The 16151-nt window shown below is 37.8% G+C and overlaps 1 protein-coding gene across 1 annotated transcript in view; it reads right to left on the reverse strand.

Annotated features, from left to right (window-relative positions):
- dnm2a (dynamin 2a) overlaps positions 1-16151 on the reverse strand; it is a 42006-nt gene that overhangs the window by 13303 nt on the left and 12552 nt on the right. Inside the window, 13 exon segments of the mRNA XM_042720174.1 lie at positions 1051-1083; positions 2465-2513; positions 3558-3628; positions 3725-3811; positions 7819-7957; positions 9539-9606; positions 9792-9927; positions 10004-10146; positions 10325-10485; positions 11377-11475; positions 11777-11980; positions 12077-12226; positions 13463-13536. Of these exon segments, the coding sequence (XP_042576108.1) occupies positions 1051-1083; positions 2465-2513; positions 3558-3628; positions 3725-3811; positions 7819-7957; positions 9539-9606; positions 9792-9927; positions 10004-10146; positions 10325-10485; positions 11377-11475; positions 11777-11980; positions 12077-12226; positions 13463-13536 (1414 nt within the window).

Consider the following 16151-nt stretch of genomic DNA (forward strand, 5'->3'; position numbering starts at 1 on the left):
CGATTTGATGATTCATCACCTTAATAATGCTCATGCCCTTTGTGGCACTTTGCAATTATTACAAGTTGATAAACAAATCTAAAAGGAAATGCTTATTTATTACTATGAATTGTTACTTAGCTACTCTTCATTTAGTGAAAAACAGAAAACATGCCTTGATTACATTTATTGTATTACTTTTGAATCTACTTGACAAAAATGGCTGTTTGGATGCAATGACATTAAATATAGTTAAAAGGTTCCAACATATTGAGAATTTTTAAGCCATATAGCCCAGTCCTACCTCAGAAGTGTTGTTAGTATAACAGAAATCATATTTCATTATATAGAACTATCAAATTTTGCTAAAAATTTGATTGCATAATTGCTGTTAATAGTGTTCATCGTCTGTTTGTTTACGTCTTTAATTGATTTTTCCGAACATTTCTGCCGTATGCACATAAACTGACAGTCATCACTGATAAGCTACTACTAAATATTGTAGGAACTAAATTTTCTGTAAAGTTGCTTTGCACTGATTTGCATCATAAAAAGCACTATACAAATAAACTTGAATTGGATTGAATTGAAATTTCAGTGGAAAATAATTGTGAGTAGCTCATCATGATTCATGGCAAATGTGTTTAAAAACCTATAAAAATACATTTAATTCATATCCCCACAGTGACGTAGAGGCTGATTCTCCACAAGGCAAACTCTGCTCACCCAGCCTGGGCTGCCAGGACTCACATCCAGCAACAGGACAACCGAGGCCTCCATTTCACAACATTCTCTCATTTAAAAAAAAAAGGTTTTCATGCATAAAAATACACTAATATATGAAATTAAGGGTGCACTGTGACATTTTCTCAAAGGAATGGTTAGTAATGTTCTCTCGGTTTAATTACTATAATTGCCGAATGTTAGGTGATGCCACTAATTACAGTGGGCATTTTATGGTGGAATTGACGTCAGTTACTGATTAGTCGTAACTGTAATTGAAAAACTAGCCATAATTACAAATTTTATTCCAGGTTTTTATTCCATTTTGGTTTTTCCACCAGACTATACCTTCTCGGCTTCACCTTCTCTCAGGCCACCTAGCTGCAGAGTGAAAGAAAAACCATCAGCTTTATAACTCTCACCAGCAAGTTTACACACAGACATCCCACCCACACGGGTAATTACAGAATTGTTTGACCTGTTGCGGCCTCAGTTCTCCTGACTGGATGAGCGCTGGTGACCTTTAACTGGGCGTGGCTTGTAGGTTTGTGGTACTTACCAGTATTTCACCCTGCAGTGATAAGGAGGGACGGGGATGGGGGCAAGTTTTGGGGAGAAGAAATGAGACAGAGACACAAGAAACAAGCAAAGCCAGGAAGGGAAGACAGTGCAGGAGGACAGTGAAGAAAGACACGTTTTTTCAAATGGAAATGAAAAGGTTTTGAAGGGGACAAGGGTGTGATGGAGTGTGTCAAAGACAAGAGAAAAGTCACAGTGAGAAAAAAGTTAGAAGCACAGCAGTGAGAGAGAGAGAGAGGGAGAGAGAGAGACAGAGAGAGAGAGAGCAACAGAAAAAAGTTACATGCAATTAGATTAACTGACAGTACCACAAATCAGAATTATCTACTAGGTCATGTCATTGTCATGGCTGGATCCATGCACATTCTGAATTACACTTCAAATAGAAAGAGGAAGTTTGCATTAAATTAGGGCAAGACTGAAAAGAAAAAAATTGCATTGATTACTCATTTGTCATGCATCGGTGTTACTAGCAGCTAGTACTGCTGTGATGCTAGTGAAAGCAGAGTTTCTCAAAAGTGGGAGGAAATGAAAGGGAATGTCCCTCTCTAATAACACAGTGTACTTTCAAGTTGCTTATGTCATTTCCACTGAAACCTTCATACATGATACGTCCATTTCATTTCTACTTTGTTAGAAAAAAACTCATTTTTGTTCATTCAGATGAAATTCAGATGAAATGGTACACATACTGTAAATACTAACACTGTGTCCTAACCAGGCGTGAAGTGACAGAATTCCAGCTGTCAACACAGTGTGATGCTTCACAATATCAGCCATTCAGAACAAATCTGATGTATAATAGAGTTGTTCATGACAACAGTTATGTCATTTATGTTGCAGAACAAAACATAAACGTAAGGTTTACGAGTTTTACCCAAATCTTGACTATGCGCATTCAAACAAAATCTCTTGGTGGGGATGCAATGAAACATAAATTTTTTAAACTTTTTTTGTGGTTGGTAAAGGCAAAAACTTGTTAAGTGATAGGGACCTTGACAAAAAATACTGTTCAGTTTTTAATCAAAGCTGGTAAGTTTAAAGGGGTGATGTGGAAGGGGTCTCTCAGGGTTCAATGTTAGGCCCTTTTGTGTTTAATTGCAATGGTGGAGGGCATGATGGTGTTGGAGTGAAGGGGTGTCAACATAGATTTAATAGCATGTGGAAGCAGAGAAAAGTGTACCTGGTTGGGAATGGCCCTCTTCTTGTTAACAATATTCCTTTGCTGGGCGCTGCAGTTGGAGGAAACAGACAGAGAACACTGATTACACATGCACCGATTGCATGCTGCTGTCTGTATTGTTATAAAAGCACAACAGTAAAATGATTATTGTGTTAACCTCCTTGGCACTCAGGGTGGGAGTAATCCTGCTCTGAGGCAGGAAGAAGGGAAGGGGTGGGAGAAAAAAAAAAGAGGAGATGGGTGGTCTAATTAACATCTGTGTCTGGGTGATTAAGGGGGCGCTAGCGCACCTGTTGTTGCTGTACCCTGGAATGGTACCGTCATCCATCCGTCTGCAGTCAAGACTGAAAGTGACGGCATGAGAACCATTAACAGAGGCGCCCTGACAAACTCACAACATGCGTATGGGGACACACGCAGGGCGAGCAGGGTCAGACAGGCTTGATGCTGTAGGCAACCTTTGACTCAACTCTTGAATGCTCTACAGTAACCATCTGAGCATGCAAACATTTCACATGCAACCAGATTTTAGTTGTACACTAGTTTGAGAGTTCAAAGACATGCACTAATAATTTTAGTGCATTTAAGTTACGTCCAATGAATTAACCATAATGCACAGGCATAGGGACCTTATCTGATCTTTTTAGTCCACTGCAATAACAGTAAACAGGAGACACAGTCCAAATATGACTTCCAGAGTTCCAACAGGTTGAAAACATCTTGAAATTCTATATACATCAAAATATTGTTGGTGATGCCCCAGTAACATGAGCACACTTCTAAGCAAAAACTACAAAGGAAAAACTTTGAACCTTTGAAAGATTCTACAGTTTTTTGAAGAAGAAGAAGAACTTGTCATATTCTGTTTTGCTCTTAGAATTAAATGTGTTTTCAGATAAACTCACATGGAAAATGTGAACTGTGACTGGTTGCTTTACATGTTGGCCACATGGCCACTTCCTGCTTGAATAAGTCAGAATAAACTGCACTGCAAACGGTCAAAAGTCCAAATACGCAAAAAGCACTGCTAAGGTTAAGGGTCAAGCTTTGAGAAACAAAACCCAGAATGTGCCGCACTGTATGCTACACATACTTTGCAAAACCAATGAAGTCCTCGTGGTTGGTGTTGATGTATGACAACTCAATGTCAATCAACTGAAGGACCTGGTAAAGAAAACAATTTTGCACATTAAGAAAATTCATGAAAACAAAAAAACAACAACAATAGTAAAAACGGATCTTCTCTCTCCAGTCTCGCACCTGGTCCTTGGTCTTGCCTTCTCTCTCTCTGACGTAAGTAGTGACAATCCTCTCTGTCTCTTCTCGGAGTCTGGGGTAAGAGCCTAGCTGTGGGGAAAAGCACAAGATAGATGCAGGCTACGGCATGTAGACATAGCCACACGCACACGTGTGCAAACACACACTCACATACATTCTGCAATGTAAAAGCGGTAAGAGTTAACCACGATCAGACCTTTTCACACAGGTCGATGTGAGGACTAGTTCTGATAAGCCACCATGCACAAGAGGAACCAATGCAAGAGAGCAGGAATGCACACACACACACACACACACACACACACACAAATAGATGCAGATTTGAGTATTTCAGCAAGTTGTGCAGGTTAGACCGCATTCACTCCCAGCCAGGAATGGACAGTGAATCAATAAATTAAGTTCTAAGTGCAGCAAACCAAATTTAAGGGATGCTAGGGTTGGGAATCGAGAAACAGTTACGAATATGACTGTAAAATACTACAGCCAAATGGTTGTTTTAAGAGTTCTTATATGAGTTCTTCCACTGATACGGTCAGAACACTGCGCTGTTGAATCTACAGCACCAAGACAACAGACGTTATGTTTAAGTGATTTTTTCAGACTCTTACGAAACAGTCAAATAAATCTCTAATTCATTGACCTTAAATGGCTCACTCACTCACCGAATCAGTTGGAGCAGTTAATGAATTAACAGCAGACTCACTTTAGGAATGAAAAGTCACTATTTTTGGGCCTGTCAGACTTGAAATAAACCAAGAACTGTGTGTCAATAGCAGCAAAATTGTTTTGCAATACTATATATTTATATATATATTTGTAAGTACAAAGATATTAAAGAGACCAAATTAGACCCATTGTAATTAAGAAAAATAAATCATAATAAATCAGTTTACAATAAATCGGTTTAATTACTCATTTGCTGTTAATATGAAAATGTGTAGTGAAATAAACACATATAGAACATTATAAATTTTGTTGTGACAAAGAATACATTTTACAAATGTTACCAGCATAGCACGGTTTAGTATTTGAATTTATAAGAATTATAATTTTCCTATTATTTAATAATTTATGTAAGATATATAGTATAATAGCATATGGTATAATATCATTAGGTAATAATAATTTGGTGCTTTCTTAGATGTACAAAAAGGATCATTAATGGAATCGTTAAAGAGCAGGTCATATGTGTTGAAGCTATCCTTCAATGTAAACAGTCTGCAAAGTTGTTAATAAAAAAAAGTGCATGATAAATAAAGATATCGTCTCTCAAAAGAAAGAGTCGACTCTGAACCGCCTTAACGAGTCGTCATATTTTCGAATCTACTGCCTTTTACCTACGTCACAAGGTATCACATTTGCATAATCTCTGCCTGCCTCCGAAATACGAACACTCTGACCTGCCCACAAACACTTCCGCTAGTTAGTGTGTTTGATAAGGTCATATCGATGCCATTTTTGTAAACTTATAGCATCTTTGTTTACAAGTCAGCCTCCTGAGCAAAAAAATATTACGTTAATTGGTGTTTCATTTCCTACACGCGTTGTATACGGAAAAAACAATCACAACAGACTTGGCCAGCTGACCAATCAGAGCAGAGTAGGCTTATGGAAGGGAGGAGTTTACAGACCTGCTTCGAACAAATAGTTTCGAAATCATTTAAAAATGATTCTAATATTAAATGTATATTCTGAGAAAATTACAATGTTTTCAGACCTTAGATGCATTTAAACCTGTTGTAGAGGACTCCAACACAACATTAGGACACTTTAAAATACCATATGACCTGCTCTTTAAGTGGAATTGGAACTACAGCAAGAATTGGTAAGCTCCTTACGATTCCCATCCCTAGTTATTAAAACATATAAATCTTAAGTGATAACAAAATTTCATGTGAAATGCAGGAAGTATCTGCACTTTTTTGAGATTAAATTCCCACCAATACTCTTCCAAAACTGAGAGTGAAAAAGATTCAAGAAAGGAAAGAATGTGAAAATTTCAAAAAGGATTTGTGGCATTAGAGAGGGAGGACAGAGTCAAGCATCAAGCACTGCAGTTCCACCTATGACCACAAGATGGCAGGTGATTTTTATTTTTTTTTTGCTGTTGCTATGACAACAGCAGCAGACTTTTGTGTCTGGGGCAGAAGGCAAAGCGTCTGCCACTGTGTGTCTTCTACTTTTACAGTCAGTGTTTCAGGCTAACTGATGCTCTGCTAAAGCAACAGAGTAAAAGAAGGTGATGTGCCACTGAAAAATGCTGGAACTGGGGCTCTAAAGCAGATTCAACTTGGAAACATCCAATTTTTACAAGCAATCTGAATGGTTTTTATTGGATTCACTTGGGGATATGGAAATGCAAGGGTCATTATGGAACAGAACACCAACTTTGGACAAGTCACATGGACACATTCCACTATGGGTGTGGTGTGGAGGGCGTGGCTGATTCATACAGGTGGAAAGCTGAATAGGAAGGTGGGCGGCAGCGTACGCATATAGAGGGATGAGGAGTTTTTTGACTCCGCCTTTACTCGATCCGCTCCTGGTTACCTTCTTGGCACTTTTCCTGACGAGGGTGGTGAGTTCAGACACCACCAGGTCCACACATTTCAGGCTGGGCTCTTTCAGTTTGCGGATCTGTTTTTTCACTATAGTCTCAAAGGCCAGATCAGGGGTGAACAACCCCGTTCTGAGGGGGTCAGGGGGAAGCCAGTGGAAGAAGAGGGGAGAAGATGTGTTGAGGTGTTAAAAAAGGACAGAAAAAGAGAAAGAAGGGGAAGAATAAAAAGAGAGGAAACTTTTAGTTGATTAATCATCTCTTATCTATGAACAGATACAAACTAGGTCCAAAAGGGGGAGCCGCAGGTTTTCACATCCATGAATTATGTATTTTTTTGCACCACAATAAACAAACCCTAGAAAAGCTTGTTCGCTCAACATAACTAGTTTAAAATATTTGTATTTTTCCCATCCAAAAATATTCACTACTACAATACTTCTTCACAGTATACATTTTTTATTTAGATTTAATAAATATTAAAATGAAACAGAAGAAGCAACTGTAACATATGCACAAATTAATTGTTCCCAATATGATCTATAATATCTTTTTATAAAATAGATCAGGTGAATTTTCATTTCATGCTGACTTTTAATAGTTCTTCAACATCTGTATTCTTCAGCCAATGTGGAGAGACCACCGCACCACAGCAAAATCTATATTCCAAGTTAAGTTCACGACAAAAAAATAATTTAAAACTGCAATAAAATATCTGGATTCAAAAACAGATAGACTACACAACCAGTCCAATTTTTGAACAGATGACTCTTATCAACTCTGACTCTTGCAATTAATCTGTGAAAATGACTCAAATCTTAAAGAGATTAATTTAAACTGGTGAAAAAGACTCATAATGTAGTCTCGGTGAAGTAATTATGAAATTGCATATACAGATGTACTTAAGTCCTAATTAAACTGCTAAAAAAAAAACACTAAAGTTTAACTAAATGCATATTATATAAATTTAAACTATAATAGATTTTCATTCAATTGCAAATAACATGCAATTAAGTATCTGAAAAAATTTTCTTTAATAAGTACTATTTTTATTTTAAGTATGCTACAGTCAAGTTTTATATGATTAATAATGTGATCAATTACTGGAATCATTCAGACTTAATATGCTTACTATGCAAGCATTTTGTGCATAAATTTCAGACTTGGTGTTACTGGGCCTCAAGCCCTTACATTTTCATGTTGACCCTTGACTACAGAGACACTCAGGATGTTGCAGCACCCCTGGCTCGTCCCTTTGAGACCGCAGATGACCGGAGAGTGAAATTCTCCGCTCATCTCCTTATCACAAGACCGACACAACACTCCAACACACGACAGCAGAGCCAGCGCACACGGCAGTCGGGGGGGCCCGAGGGGGTCACATGACACGGAAACACATTCAACCTCTGACTCTCCCTCTGTGCTTTTCACTGAAAGTCCCGTCTGTTTGTCTCAGGTGTAGTGTGACCCCCTCACAAGAAGGCCCTCCCCCCGTGGCCAGGCTGGGGTACTGCAGTACCTTGTTGGTGCACTGTCTGACTGTGTTGATGAGCTCCTGAATAACCAGATCGATACATTTCAGACAGGGCTCTTTCAGCTTAATGATCTGCTTTTTCACGATGGCTTCAAACGCCAGATCTGGAGTGAACAGCCCAGTTCTGAGAACGCACAGGACAGACAAGACAGCAGGACATAAGAGGACGGAGACAAACAGTGAGGAGAAAAAAAAAACAACAAAAGTGCCTAAAAAATAACTCTAAGACAGACATTCGTGACAATGATATTAACACAGAAGTGAAACCACGTGAAATTAGGATACTTGAAGGTGCAGTGGAGGGAAAGAAGAGGATAAAGACAACGTTTTAGCTCACAAAGACTAAATTAAAAATAATAAAGTGAGTTCTAAATAAGAAACGGATAGATTAGTGTGGCTCGCTGTGGGAAAAAAAAAGTCAATTAGACATTTCAGAGACGACAAGGTTTCTCTTAAAATCGCTTTAGGCCATGCCCTCATGACACCATTTATTGAGGTCGCAGATACATTTTTGAGGGTCTCACAAGAGACACATCGCGGCCTAACTGATGCTCACTTTTGATTGTAGACACGACTTAAGCAACTCAATCTAATCTGGCTCAAAACCAAGAGTGGACGAGGGACGAATTTGACAAGACAGTCCACATTAAGCCAAAGTCAAAGACCATATTCTCATGGTCTCAATCTTGGTCCAAGATCACATTTCCAAGGTCTTGGTCCTTGAGTACGAGTTTAAGACCATGTTTTTCATGCTCTTGGTTTTGGTCCTCAATTCCAAGATCACAATTTTATTATCTTGGTCTTCAGTTCAGTTCTTAAAGACCATATTTTTATGTTCTTGTTAAGTTCAAGACCGTATTTCCATGGTGTTGGTCTTGTCATGGACTCGGGAGTGTGTGGACTCAAGAGTCTTGTCTTGGACTCAACCCTTTTCCAGTCTCAGTCTTGACTAGAACTCAACGTTCTTTGGGTCTCGATCTTGATCTCGAATGAGCTGGACTATGACAGGGGAGCTGTAGTTTACCGACGTACTTGATTATATTTACTATATAATGATATATTTTCCAGAATATAAGCCTTATGTATGTTTTTTTCATCTGACATATATTCCAGCATGTACTGTACTTACTGTCAAACAAGCAAAACATGGATGTGGATTTGCGCCGAATAAGAAAGGTACATGAACTCAGGTTTATTTATAAAGCACATTCCCACCCGCCAGTAGTTTCAGTTTTACTTTAAAAGTAAATTTGTTCCAGCTTGTCTTTAACCATAAATGTATGAACGACTGACTTTTTTTAATCTCAAAAATGCAATTTTGAACCGATGTGATGGACAGTCAGGAACGACTAATTTTCCAGAAAACACAGTATTGTGAAAACGCTGGAGACATGCAGAAAATACTTAAAAAACGCCACTATTACCGATATACACATCTACTGAGAGATCTATTACCGATATACACATCTTGATATACACATCTACTGAGAGATCTACTGATTTTTAAAACAAGTAAAGTGATTCTGGTAGCGGTGTTGTGAAAGCATGGCCTTACTATAACACACGAGAGAGAGAAAGAAAGAAAGTGTGTGACTGGAGTGAAAGAGTGAGGTATTAGTCAGTGAACAGAGGACATAAAACGTGCCGTTTGGCCATATGGCCTGCAGGGTTAAAAAGTGCTTGCCATCAATGGGACACCACTTGCCTGACACCATGGACGTTCTTAATAGCGTGACTGATTTCTCGCCGGAGCTCCTTCTCATCAAACACAATCTGAAAGAGAAAGAGAGACTTCATAACAGGGACTTGCCACTGCACCTGTGTAGCATAGCGGGTTCCCCAGGAGCTTGTTGGGACTTGTTATCTAAAGATCAAAGTAGTATTTGCAGACATTCAGACAAACTTTATCAGCTCAAAAGCAGACAAAACGAATTGTTCTGTTGAAAAGAGGCATTTACCTTGACCAGCTCAAAGGGGAAGCGCTCATGAAAAATTCGGTTAATCCTGGCACCTCCAGACAGCTCTGCCGTTTCCACCTGGTCTCCGGACCCCTCGATGCACTTCTCAAAGTCCACTCCAAACTGCTGGACCATCCTGAAAGTGGCACTCGGAGTTTAAACATCTGCCCTACAGTTTTAAAGCCTAGAATCTGTTTGAGTTAGAGACTCACTGCAGCAGGGCCTTGGTTTTTCGCGTAGGGTCATCCGGGCGGTAGTTCTTATACTCTTCCACCTCTTTTTCCAGAGAGAGAAGCTGAGACTGGAGTTTGCTGCGCAAGCCGGGAAGCGTGTCCCGGATGTGGTTGGTCAATTGCTAAAAAATAAAACAAAAGGAAGTGAGAATGTGATATACAAATAGAGGCACAAAACGGAAGATGACATTTTAAGCATTAGCGTCATTTACATAACTGTACACCAATCTTTTCTGAAATGGCCAGTTATTTATGGAAATCTATGGCTTCATTTTCTCTGTGTGAGCGATTTGGTCCTACCTGGTTGAGGGTTTTCTGCAGGTGTGGTGTTCCCATTCGTTCAGCCATGTGTCTGTAACTGGGATGGGACAGGAAGAACTTCCTTTCTGCTGCCAGTGCAGCACGAATGTCCTTCTTGCCATCAATGTCTTTCTGACTACGGTTCACTACGCCAATATAACCTGAGACAGGGAACGTGGCATTAAACGGAGTGTGCCAGGGCTGGACGATTTGACAGTATACACAGTGCAATTATAGAAATGTGTCAACTGGAACTTTGCTCTATTGTTTATACTGCGGCTGTTATATGCGCTGATATATCCACTAACATGCTTGACATTATTTACATGTGAAAATAACAAAGAAACTGTAAGGAATGTAAAAATAGAGAACGGGACATTCAGGACAGTCCTAAACAAGTCAAGACAAGAAGAAAGAACTTTCAAATAGTGTTTAGTGTGTAAGCATAATGTTATGGGAGTCTTTTTATAATATGGTATGTTTTTTTTTATCCCATATATTATTATGTATATATTATATTATATTAATTATATTATATTTTATTTACCATTAGTTATTTAGCAGATGCTTTCATCCAAAGCGACTTACAAATGTGGACAACAGAAGCAATCAAAACCAACAAAAGGGCAATCATATGTAAGTTCTGCCTGTGACACAGTACACATAGCAAGGTTTTTGTTTTATAATAAATAATAAGAAAAACAAGGAGATAGAATAGAAAAAGAATAGGGAACGGGGAGTTAGAGGATCTTTAAAAAAAAACAATAGAAAATGACTAGAAAAATGGAAAATGCTAGTGTTAGAGGGTCATTTTTTATAATAAATTAAAAGAAAACAAGAAGATAGAATAGAAAAAAAATATAAAATTATAAATATAATATTATATTATATTGTTTTTTTGTTGACTTTTTTTTTTTTTTGTAAAGAGGTTAATACTTATTCAGCAAAGATTAATTAAATTGGTCAAGAATGACACCAAATACATTTCTAATGTTTATAAAGGTTTCTATTTCAAATTAATGCTGCTCTTTTAAACTTTACAAACCGCCCACCTCTACGCAGTGGTAAGAGTTTATTTTCCAGGATATCCCGGGCGTCTGTACCCTCATCCATAAGATCCAGTTTAGTAATCACACCGATGGTACGCAGTCCTGTTGAACCACAAAACAAAAACACATGAACAACATCAGCAGGGTTTGTGTTCAGTCCACTGGGCTCCCACTTTTTTGACCAATGAAGCAACCTTTCTAGTCATTTATTATTACTGGACCAGAATTCAATTGAATCTTTCAGACCATTTGTGATTCACTAAAAACGCCTCAAAAGAATGATTAAATTTGACATCGCTACGGTTTGCTAATATTGATGTTTTCAGGTTTTCCATGACTATGTGAACTCGATACACATCCTTTTGTTATTTTATCCGTGTGTAACCTTCCCAGCAATCCTCACCTTGAGGGTCCACCTCCTTAGACAGCTTGAGAGCGTCTGAGTTGGCGAGGTCGGTGTTGGCTGGGGTGACGGCGAGGATCAGGCAGCTTTCCCTTGTGACGAACTGCATAAGCATGTCTCGAATCTGGTGCTCGATGTCTATTGGCTGGTCGCCCACGGCAACCTTAGTCATACCGGGCAAATCGATGAGAGTCAGATTCAATACTGTTGAACAGAGAAAGAGATGAGTGACACTTTAACAAGGCTGCCGAGTGTGGACTGAGGAAAGCTGTGGTCTTATGGAGTCTTGTGCTGTATTACCGTGTGGCGAGTAAACCCTCAGGTTGATGGGAATTGGAGAGATGCCCTTATTGGACCCGGTAATCCTGTCGGTCTCTGCTTCAATTTCCTGCCGGACTTCATCAAAGTCAACAAACTTCCTCCCTTTGCAGTGCAAGAATTCCGCATATTCTACAGAAAGAGAGATGGACATTAAAATTATATTTAAATTATACAAAACAAAATTAAAAAAACAAAAAAAAATATAACAATAATAATAATAATAATTTTTGCATTAACAGATCCAAACATCATTTAATTCTAGTATTACTTCAAAATAAAAACTGCTTTTCAATTTCCAATGATGAGAATGATTCACAGATAATGTGCATGTACAAGCAGAAAACATCAGTTATGTTCAACTCTATGGTCAATTGCACTCATTTGGAAGATAATTTGTTCTGTGTAATGTCTTTTTGTCTGAATTAATTCTCCATCTGCACTTCCTTGTTCTCGCTACATTACAGAACCTCATGCTGAAAACAATAGAAATGATAACTGCTTTTAAAGTGGCTGAGAGATGTAAATGTTAGAAGGGGAATTTTCAGAGAGGAACCTGCTTTATGTAAGAAAACTGAATAAAGTGACATTATAACAGCTAAAAGAGTCATTTTTGTGACACTAGTAACAGGAATTGCAATAAATAAGTAAATACATTTTGTTTTCAAACTGGACTGATATAGAGACCTTTGATTTCTGTGATGCAGAAAAGGTGGATGAACCATAAAATCATAAAATTATAACTTATTTACTTTATAACACAGAATTTGACTAAATTTGAATGAATAAATCAAAAAGACTCTTATGTAAATATGACAAAAATTGACTTTTTCATCATTTTTTTATTTTATTTTGTTTGAACCTCTATTGTGTAGTACTTACCTCATTAAAAAAGGAATTGTTCAAATTTCATTTGATTATATTTTATAAGATAAATTAAATTGTTAAAAGTTTCACGCATTTATTTGATCACCTCCATTTTTGATTATAAATTCATATCAAAATCATAAAACACTGCCTGCTGAAAAAAAAATAAATAGACAACAAATCATTTCATATGGCTATTATTCTTAAAATTGCAATACGTTATTAAATTAGTAAAGTTTTATGAATTCAACTGATTAGACATCCTTGATTATTAAAATGTATTTAAACCATTTAAATGTTTTTTTTTTTAATTCTTTTTTTTTTTTTTTTTATTTTAAAAATTATGGTATTGTTAAATTTTAATGTTGTATTTGATGTGTCATCTGCTGTGACACATTTCTTGACACTTGTATGAAAGCATGTGGTTTCAACCATCCGCATACTAAAAATACCTGAGAAGGCTTTGTTGTTCAGTTGTGCTGTGCTCATCAACACACTCACCAGCTTTGTTGTTAACTAGCTGCAGAATGAGAGGCCTGCGGGTGACGATGCCTGAGCCTCGGGGAAGGAAATCCCTATAAAAAGAGAGAGAGAAAGAGAAAGTGAGCATGGGTCGAGAAGAGACAAACACTCTCAAGTCATTTATAGCAATCATGCTTAATTTTCAGGGGATCAAATTATTCATGAGTAAGGGGGCGAATGTTTAGGAGCAACCTCTTTGCATTCATATCAGAATACACACACAACCAAGACGCTATCTGGCCCCTTGTTGCAATGAATATTAAAGCACAGTGGCATATTTTGAAGACCCTTGATTCCTAAGAGGCTGCAGCGCTTTTGCAAATGAATGGCCACTGCCGCATCTCGCAGCCAAATCAGAGTGCATTTAATAACACTGTGGCACATTATAAACACCCTCTGTGATCAAACTGTGAGCTGAGAGCAGGGCAATTCCAGCCCTTGCACTCCAATATATCCGCAGACATAATAAGCAGCACAGAGGACAGGACAGGCACATTTTTTATAATATAAGAGAAATTGAGACAGACTTTCAATCAAAAACATACGAGGCAGAAACACTGTGAATACAAGGTCCGCTGTACACAAGTAATGTTCTTGACTCCAGTACTCAAGGGGGCGAGAGAGCTACCTTCAAATGTGTTTTTTTTTTGTTAGGTTTTTTTTTTTTTGTGTTTTTTTTATTTTATAAGAAGAGGCTTTTTGTGAGTATTTTTTTTTTGGGAATCAGACTACACTTGTCGCGCTGCAGATTCTGGATCAGTGTTGCAAAGACTGTTCCGGTACAGAGAAAAAAAAAAAAATGAAGATTGTTGATCTGCAAAGACTGTTCCGGTACATATTGTTTTAAAAAAAAATGTTCTGTTTTTGTTTTAATAGTCATGTTCTTGTTTTATGATGCATGTTCTGTTTCTGTGAGGATAAAATCGTTGGAATCGGAATGATTTTTCAGAATCGTCACTCAGAATCGTCCAGACTTTAAAAAGGTTCTTGTTTTCCAAACCCTGTTCTAATTCTATGAGAATAGTCAAGTCTTAAGCACTTAATTAATAGTGTGTGAACACTAATATATTTTTGGTACAGTCACCATTATAGTAGGGCTGCAACTACTGATTATTTTGAGAATAGATTAATCTGTTTCTCTGATAAACAGAACAAAATCAAAATATTATCAATAATTAAAATATCATCATTTTAATAAAAAAGTAATTGCTTTTAGTTTATTATTAAAAATATTGTTCCACATCCCGCCCAATGTCGTCCTCCAAAAAATTTGCAATTTATAGTCTATGAAAAAAAATACAGAAATCTGAAGAATTTACAAATTTATGTAAGAGCGGCCCTGGCCATTTAAAATTTAATGTGTCTGGCTTCCGATGTCATTCACTTCCAGTTATTTTAGCTGCACAAAAATAACTGGCATTATAAATAACTGGTATTATTTTACCATGTTATTTTCATGTATTGTCTTAATTATAAACATACTGGTTTGTAGCGCAAACAGTTTCACCGTTTACTGCATTTTGATATTATTCTAGTTATTTCCCTACAGTGGCTAATGAACCGGAAGCCTTGCACATTCACAGAAAACAGCACTGCACTACATTTCCATTTTGTTTCTATGTACACACGCGCTAGACAGACCTGTTTGACCATCGTGCTAGCATCTCGCATTTTTTATGATTCCGCACATGACACAGCATTTAAAAAAAAAAAATGCGGCACTCAAATTAAAATATGTTAAACTTAAAAAACCTGTCTCTCGGCATCTTGTGTTTTTAAAGCAAAAGCATGTTGCGTATGTCAGCAACTTCTACCCTTCAAAACTTCTATTTTTGGCAGAACTAACCTTTTAAAAACTCCTGAGATAATAGCAGCTGTGTCTTATATGTTATCGAAACTTCTCACTAAACTGTCAACAAGCATGACAACAGTCAACCAGAAATGTGAACTTGCCCATTGACAATATTGTTTAAACTGAACATTTGCATTCATTTACTATATTTCTAACTATAGGGACAGTTTAAAAACACATGATGAAATGCTGATGATGTGTCTTTTTCAACATGGGAAGCTTTGATGAAATCCCACATGCTGTGGGTGGGTTGAAAGCATGGCTGTGGGTTCAAGAGGAGTCCAATCACAGTCTGTCTTAATGAGTGAGCCTGCCTCTCCAGGAGATCCTGCTTTACATCTGGTCCTGATCAAAGCTGGTGCAGTCAACTGTGAATCCAGCCATCATTTCCCCGAAATCACCGGCCCACCTAACGCACAATGCAGCAGAGCCCCAGGGGAAGACAGACCATGCTTTAAAAACACTCACACAGTTACAAAATAAAAGTAGTGTCATACACAAAGAGATGCTTGTCTCAGCTCTGTGTGTTCATTTGTTTATATTTCAATATACCATGCAACAACATGCAAAAGTGTGGCCTATGAAGATGCCACCGTCTGGCTGCATGACACATGTGGCTGTACAACAACGACGGAGGGGGAGAAGGGCGAATGAAAACAGGCCACAGAGAGCCGTGTGCTGGCTTAACCTCGCATGCATGCATGGCCCCCTCTCCACTTACACCCACTCTGCCAGCAACGCCCCACACCTACACATACACACACATACTCATTTAAATGGAAAAAGATGGCCAGTAAATATGTATTAATTGAACTA

This window comes from Cyprinus carpio, chromosome A3 (assembly GCF_018340385.1).
Source record: "Cyprinus carpio isolate SPL01 chromosome A3, ASM1834038v1, whole genome shotgun sequence".
NCBI classification, from domain to species: domain Eukaryota; kingdom Metazoa; phylum Chordata; class Actinopteri; order Cypriniformes; family Cyprinidae; genus Cyprinus; species Cyprinus carpio.